An 8,005-nucleotide genomic window follows, 5' to 3' on the forward strand; every position below is an offset into this window, starting at 1 on the left:
TGAGTATGGTGTGGATATAGATATGGGTAGGACAGGTAGATGCAGTTGGAGCTTGACACACTGAGACTCGATCCTTATATATAGATAAGTCGGGGTGAGTACGGCTTTGAGTTGATCTGGCTGACCCCGCACTTGGATTATTAAGCAAAAGTTCGGCTTGAGTTGATCCTGCTGGAAGGTATTGGATTAAGAGAGCTGTATAGGAAATCAGCTCTCATATATATATATATATATATATATATATATATTGATGTGATACACTGGGTATGTGAGTAGCTTCAAATTAACTTCTCATGCGAATATTGGGTAAATTAATTGTTATATGTGATTGATGTGCATTTCATGGTAGGATTGCATTAGTTTTAGTTAGTTATAGAAATTACACTTATAATCAATACCTAAACTATTTGAGTCGAATGCTCATTCCTGTTCAAATATATTTTCTAGGTTGCAGGAGGAGCGAGTTTATTTCTTTGAGTCTAACCTGCATTTTCCTCTGCAGGTTGTGCTTCTCAGTTTAATAGTTCTTGTATCTATTTAATTACCGATTTATTTATTTATGTGTTTAATAACTAGTACTCCGTTATGACATTGGGTTAGGTATTTATAGTATTAACTAATGAAAAATTATTATTATATTAAATATTTTATACATGATAGTATTAGGGTTTAGCTGGGCTCCCTAACTTTAGTTTCTGATGGTTATCGGGTTGGGTTGGCTCAAATAAAAATATAATATTTTATTTTATTTTAGGCCTTAATTTTGGCCTTGGTTATGGGTTTAGAAATAGTGAGGCTTACTACTGGCCTCGAGAGTTTTATACCGACCCAGTCTTAGTGCCGGCCCAGCCTATGAAATCTGGTCGTGATAAATTGAATTTAATTAAAAAAATATTATTACATATTTTATAAATCTGAACTATAATTAAACTAAATTATTTTTTTATTTTAAATGATAATAATAATTATGACAATTAAATAGCAATCAATATTATGATAAAAATATTTACTTTCTTTTATTAATTAATAAAATATGTTACAATATATATTAATTAATTTTGATAATATGTTTTTAAATTTTTCCTAAATTTTTTCACTTATAATTCTTAAACATTTATAATGAAAATGAAATATTAAAAGATTTAAGAAACATTAAAAAGAAATTCACACAAATTTAAGAATTAAAATAAACATTAATTAAATATATCTAATATTCTCATCGTTCCAAAGCCATTTAATATTAATAAAATTTTTATAATTATAAAATTAACCTGATTTTAATACTCACCTTAATCCAAATAAACTCTATTATATTTTATTACTCTTATTAATTATTCATCAGTCACATTTTAAATGAAATATTTTTACTAAATAAAATGATTAACAAATTTTTTAATTTTTATTTTATTGAATTATCTCATTTTAAATTAAATTATCAATCCTTCAAAATTAATTCTATAAAATATGATTCAAATTTATATTAATAAATATTCAATAATATAGATAATTAAAAAAATAAAAAAATTAAATTATTTACATAAAAGAAAATAAATAAATAAATAAATTAATATGCTAATCAATTTCTTAATTTTAGTTATAAAAAATATAATTTTAATATAGTAAGTGGCACATGACAGAATCAAATGTAAGTTATATATATATAATTTCTTGAATTTGTATTTCATAGAATTATGATTGTTTCATGTAAAGTTTTTAATCATAATTAAAAATTTTCAAAAATCTATAATTTTTTAATTTACTAAATATATGAATTAAGATTTTTTTTAAATATGTAAATACTTTAAAACTATAAAAATTATTTTTTTTTTAAAAAAAATCTTACTTTAATCGGTATAAGATAAAAAAATATTCAGCTTGATTTGTATATCAACCTAAAAATTCTGATAATCTCGATTATTTCGTTTTTTTTAAATAATAATATCAAATTAAAATAATTAAAATTCTTAAAATTAATAACCAAATCAAATCGTTGAATTTTTTTTTTAGGAAAATCATTGATTTAAGAATAATTAATAAATAGAAAAATTGAAATAAAACGGTTGGATTTAAGAAACGCGCGCCTTAGAGCGAGTGGGATAAGCTCCTAATTTCGACTAGTCAGATTCAAACAAAGCGAATCCCACTCTTTGAAGTTATTCAGTTCCTGCCTTGGAACATCACCCACTTGTTTCTGGCGCCAATCCATTCCAAGTAAATGGAGATGATAATGCTGATAATCCTCTCTCTCTTAATCCCAGCAATCTGCGGAGAATTCATTGCTCGCGGAGCCAATCTCCGGCACCAATCACCGGGTGAGACCTTATGCAGTCAGCTCATTGAACCTGCTGGCTACCCTTGTACCGAACACACTGTATTATCTCGCTCTCAGCAATTTCTTTTCGGAGTATAGATAGCATAATAAGTAGGCACTGCGATATCGTTCATTTCAAGAATGGTACAGCCTGTTTGAAGATTTTGAATGTATTCCTTTCAAGAATTTCCGAAACAATGCCTAATTTCTAAAATTACGTATTTTTCTTTTTTACTAATTGGAATTTAAGTGCATGTAATTTATTTCTATCATTAGGTGAAATTTCTGTTTCTGTAGAATTGGGAAATTTGTTCGAAACTTGTGGGTATTGTTTTGGTTTCCTTTGATGCTTCAAGTTTTGCTTAATGATTAGGTTATTTATGTCCATATATGGGTGTATGTGTTCTGGGATTGCTGATATGATATGTCTTTTCCAGATACAAACGAAGGATGGTTACTTGCTAGCTCTTCAACGTGTTTCATCACGTAATGGGAATATAAGGCTGCAACGTGGCCCTCCTGTTTTGCTTCAACACGGACTCTTTATGGTGAAATTTCTACCCGTTTTGGTTACTCTTCTTTTACATTGATAGTTTGATACATGTAATGTCGAATACTTGGTAAAATCTGATTTTGATTGATAAACTCCCTTCAAGAATTTGTCCAAAAATATATATTTGCCTTCTTTTTTTCTGTTACTTTTGAGCTTAGGACGCTGCTTTTGGATTAATTTAACCATTTCCTAACTGGAAATTACCCTGATATCTTATTTATTTATTTTTTTGAAGTTATTTGCACGTCTATTAGTTTGTGATAACCTCAAGATTCTGTAATGGATATTTCTTCAATTAAGAATAGTTTCTGAATCAAAGTTAGAACTCATTTTATTTATTTATTTATTTATCATTTCTCCCTTTCTTGGGTACGTTTTCCAAATAAAATCAATTGTTGTGCTACACTAATATAATCTAGTTGACGTATGAAAAAAAAGTGTGCAAAAGGAGTATCTTGTAATCTCATTTATTGAAAGGGACAATAGGTTTCATTGTTGATACCATTAGGATAGCATTCAAATATGGAATTGGCTGTTTATAATGAGGCAAAGCTTAGTTTTTCGTGTACTTGGATCTCAATGTGTTGTTCCTTTTGAAAACACAAACAGGCAGGTGATGCATGGTTTTTGGACTCTCCAGAGCAGTCATTAGGCTACATCCTTGCAGATGAGGGCTTTGATATATGGGTTGGAAATGTACGTGGGACATTTTGGAGTTATGGGCATGTATCTTTGTCAGACAAAGACAAGGTAGACAGAATCTATAAAATATCTATATCTTTCTACTTCTGTAGTTCTAGTTATTCTATGGCTGGTTATGCTTGTAGTGGACAGCCTCATACTGCATGCAAAAATCCTGTTAATATCTTTCTGCTCATGTTTAGGTGCATCCTGTGTTTCCATACTGTGGATATCAGTCAGAAACTTAGAATGTATTTTGTTGCAGGAATTTTGGGACTGGAGCTGGCAGGAATTGGCTCTATTTGACCTTTCAGAAATGATACAACACATATATTCGACAGCAAACTCCAAAGTTTTTGTTGTTGGGCATTCCCAGGTCTAACATATGCTTAATTACATCTCAGGGCATCTGGCTTTTGTTCCTTGTCTCAGTATGCACTTACTTTATTGAATTCATTTACAGGGGACACTCATGTCTCTGGCTGCTCTCACTCAGCCAAATATAGTGGAAATGGTTGAAGCTGCTGCTCTTTTATGTCCAATATCATACCTGGAACATATAAGTGCTCCATTTGTACTTCGAATGGTTGGCTTACATCTTGATCAGGTATATTTTGTTCACTGTTCTTTGCATTATTTTGCAGCTGATCATGGTGACAGAATGACAATTTCATTTTTTCTCTGACAGATGGTTCTGGCCATGGGCATACATCAATTGAACTTTAGAAGGTTTTATCATACTCCTCTTTCTCATATATTTTGTTATTACAGGTTTGCTCAAATGGTCTGAATTTTAACATTTTAACCTTTATTCATTTTATGATTTCTTTATTTGTCTGCAGTAAAGTGTTGATCAACCTTTTGGATTCCATGTGTGACGGTCTCATAGAATGTGATGACTTGCTAACTTCCATTACAGGTCTCCCTCTCCCTTTCTCTCTCTCTCTCTCTCTCTCGCCTATACAGTTTTTATTTTCTATGCTGCTGGTGAATTTATCATCTCTATTTTGTACTTTATGCAATATTGGTGAGCAAAGAGCGAAGTCCTTTAATTGATATCCATTTAATTGGCATATCTAATTTAAGGAAACTATTAAGTTAAATTACGCTGTAAGATTTGACCGTATCTTTCAGTTTAGCGACCATGAATGATAATTTTTTTGGAGACCATTGTTTCTAAATATAACAAAGTTGCAAAAGCAATATTAAGGAAATCTGGACTAGTGCTTTCTTAAGTTAGAATTATTTTCAGATTTTTGATATTCTCTAAACCCAGAAGTGGTTTTTGTGATTTCAAATTGGGGTCCTGTGGGACAAATGAAAACCTATGCATGGTTATTGAGAATTGATGATTCGAAAGATAATGTTCCATGGTTCTATTTAATATAATTGGGGCCCCTTTTTCAATCAAATTATGCTAGTCATATGATTTTGCACAGATGAAAATCTGTGAGTTGATAGTGTTATGACTTTGGATCTATGAACTGATTAGGTAAATTGTTCTTCCTTGTTGGTTCACCACTGTTCCTGTCAGTTTGGCCTGAGTCTTGCATTTCTAACTTGGAATTGCTTCTTTGTGTCATCCAGTCCAACTCATTTTTTGCCAGTGTTCTGTTTTGATTTTGAGGTTAATGATTAGAGGGTTCTTAAGCTTGTTGTTAGCATCATTTGGTTAGCCACTTCTAGAGATAAAGGCAGAATTCTTTGAAATGAATGTCTCTCATGGAGTTCCATGTTAGGTTCCAGTTCACCAGAATCTCAGGTCTTCATAACATTATTGAGAATTACATGCATTCTGCAGGGCTAAAGGATGCTAATGGTAGTGCAGAATGATGTATAGCTTCACCATTCCCTTTGATATAAATGTGATTTTTCTTCTCTGTTCATATTGACATGCATGGTTAGGCTACCTCAGTCCTCAAGTATCTATTTAGTTTTTGCAGGCAGGACTATGCACTTATGTTACCTAGTGTTCCACATGTTGAAATGCCATATATTTAAGCATTTATGCTTTGCCTGCATGTGAATGAATTGACTTGAATACCCCATCTCTATCCTCAGGAGCTCTCTCTTTCTTCTTCATCAGAATAGGTGGGGAAAGGCCATCAACCCTTCCCATCATCTCCACCCTGTAGGAATTATGGGATCAGCCTAAGGTTGCCTTTTGCATCCAGCTAAAATATATAAATTCAGCTCTCTTTATTTGTGAGAGTGTTGAACATGCTGTAACCAAGCCCATTTTTCTAGTGCTGCAATTAGCTTTTTGAATTTTGGACAGTTTCGAAGTCAACTACCACTAATTTTATATCTATTCCTTGAGTAAAGGCTAGAAACATAATTATCCAGGGGTTTAGAGTTGTGTGTCGGACTAGATAAAATATTTATTCTTGTTAAGAATTTAAGAATTAGAAAAATAAGAAAGAAAGAAAGAAAGAAAGGGAGGGAAAAGAAGGGAAAGTAAGAGCCAAAAAGACTACATCTTTATTATCTTTGGGGTGGCCCATCTACCTTAGGTCTAGTTCCTCTTGGCTTTGCACTCAAGGTCTAGCTCAATGGGCTAGCCTATGAATTTACTTTGGTCTAGCTTGCTGGTCTTCAACTCACGAGTATGGCTCTTTGGGGCTCAGCCCACCATGCTTTTGGGTCCCGGATCTACGGCAGTGGGCCTCACTAATCAGATACCATGTTAAAAATTTAAAAATTAGAAGAATAAGAAAGAAAGAAAGGGAGGGAAGAGAAGGGAAAGTATGAACCACCAGGACTACAATTCTAATCAAGTGCTTAAAATATGTAGATCTTAGATATGTCCAGAGTTTGAGGGTAATAATAAAATTCACGGCAGAACAAAAGGATCTTTAAAAGAAGCTTATAGTTGGCTTTACAATTTGTAGAGAGGATAAATTAAATAAAGGTGCAATTATGCTATGTTTTAAATGTTTGAACATACGTGCTGTTTTACTTTTCTAAAATAGGTTCTATATGGCAGGGCAGAATTGTTGCCTTGACAGCTCAAGCGTGGACAAATTTTTTGAATATGAACCTCACCCATCGTCTGCAAAAAATCTGCATCATCTTTTCCAGAGTATGCTCTGTATACTTTGTTTTAGTAGTCATATGTGCAAATTCCAATGAAGTTCATATTTTAAGTTCTGCACTTGGAAGTTCCTTTTTTTTTTTTTTTTAAATTTCCCTATTATGTTTGAAAAAACTGAGTTAAACTCTCAAAGGGCTTATTGTAAACCATTATACCATAATGAATTTTTAGAATCATGTTAGTCTATTCCTTGGCCTCTACCTCCTTTTCATCAGTTAAAAAGAAAGGGATTCAGCTCTGCAAAACTAATGGTAATGGGATCTCATAATATATATATAATGTGAAGTTGGATGAGATTTTGCATCTTTGTTCTTTCCTCTGATTCTAGACAAATGATATGCATTTTAATAGGATATTGGTTTATTGTTAATGAATTCTATGTATAAATCTTCTCTCTGCTTTTTCTTGTGCTTGGCAGTGATTCGTCAGGGTACTTTTTCCCAATATGATTATGGAATATTGAAAAACCTGAAGCTGTATGGCCAGGTGAAACCCCCAGCATTTGATCTTAGTCTAATACCCAAGTCATTGCCATTATGGATGGGCTACGGGGGCTATGATGCTTTAGCAGACGTGACAGATGTGGAGCACACTCTCAAGGAGTTGCAGTCCAAACCTGAGTTGCTTTATCTGGAGAACTATGGTCATCTAGATTTCCTCATAAGTGTACAAGGAAAGAAAGACGTTTTCAAGCATATGATTAGATTTTTCAGGTCACTGGGCAAATCTAGTAGTTGAATTGGCTACTCATAATATGAGAAAGCTACTGTTAAATGTATACTTGACTAATTACTTTGCGTGCAATGCATATATTGTTTGTAACAGGGCTTGTAAATGTGATTACTAATTACCAACAAAGAATATGATAAAGGAAACAAAAACATATTACTTTTCTTAGATTTTATTCTTTAATATTTAGTAGCAAGTACGATTTGGATCTAGTTTTTTCTTTTTAACTAAATTTAACTTCTCTGAAAGATGTTTCAAGATGTACTCCTATGCCTCAACACTTCATACAAATGTCTGCTTCATTTAAGTTGCAGTTAATGTTCTGGATTGTCAACGTGTTTTAAAGCAGTCAAGAAGTTAGGAATGCATCAGTAGAAAACTAACATAGTAAACAAACATGACTGGCTCTTAATTTCTATTAACATTTTGTTATCTCTTCTACTTCGTTCTCTTTTAGTTTCCAGTGGTGCAATTCATCATTGTAAACAGGAACATCCAGATAACCTGCAGATACTGAGATCCCATTTGATCCCTTGAGAAGAAGACGACTCTCTATTAGTAATACAGTACTAATCAAATCTTGCATTTATTTTCATATTATTTGTATGATATTATTCTAAACATAAAAATTCATTAA

The 8,005-nt window shown here is 32.2% G+C and overlaps 1 protein-coding gene across 3 annotated transcripts; it reads left to right on the forward strand.

Moving 5' to 3' along the window:
- Window positions 1–2,070: 2,070 nt before the first annotated feature.
- Window positions 2,071–7,536, forward strand: LOC110656002 (triacylglycerol lipase 1). 3 transcript variants are annotated; one of them, XM_021812506.2, is made up of 9 exons: window positions 2,075–2,371; window positions 2,749–2,859; window positions 3,474–3,614; window positions 3,811–3,921; window positions 4,009–4,152; window positions 4,234–4,274; window positions 4,388–4,464; window positions 6,532–6,627; window positions 7,058–7,536. In XM_021812506.2, the coding sequence occupies exons 1-9, from the start codon at window positions 2,216–2,218 to the stop codon at window positions 7,375–7,377; spliced, it is 1,197 nt and encodes a 398-aa protein (XP_021668198.2). In that variant the 5' UTR covers window positions 2,075–2,215; the 3' UTR covers window positions 7,378–7,536. The 3 variants fall into 3 exon arrangements, with proteins under 3 accessions (XP_021668199.1, XP_021668198.2, XP_021668200.2); XM_021812508.2 differs by having other exon boundaries at window positions 2,318–2,455; XM_021812507.2 differs by lacking the exon at window positions 6,532–6,627 and having other exon boundaries at window positions 2,071–2,371.
- Window positions 7,537–8,005: the final 469 nt, after the last annotated feature.

Source organism: Hevea brasiliensis, chromosome 14, assembly GCF_030052815.1.
Source record: "Hevea brasiliensis isolate MT/VB/25A 57/8 chromosome 14, ASM3005281v1, whole genome shotgun sequence".
Lineage (NCBI taxonomy): Eukaryota > Viridiplantae > Streptophyta > Magnoliopsida > Malpighiales > Euphorbiaceae > Hevea > Hevea brasiliensis.

Bases quoted from the DNA above. Each gene is read 5' to 3' on its own strand.
- LOC110656002 (XM_021812506.2), top strand. From the start codon at position 2,216: ATGGAGATGATAATGCTGATAATCCTCTCTCTCTTAATCCCAGCAATC. The intron at 2,860-3,473 runs GTGAAATTTCTA...AAACACAAACAG, and splicing joins TTCAACACGGACTCTTTATG to GCAGGTGATGCATGGTTTTT. The intron at 3,615-3,810 runs GTAGACAGAATC...ATTTTGTTGCAG, and splicing joins CTTTGTCAGACAAAGACAAG to GAATTTTGGGACTGGAGCTG.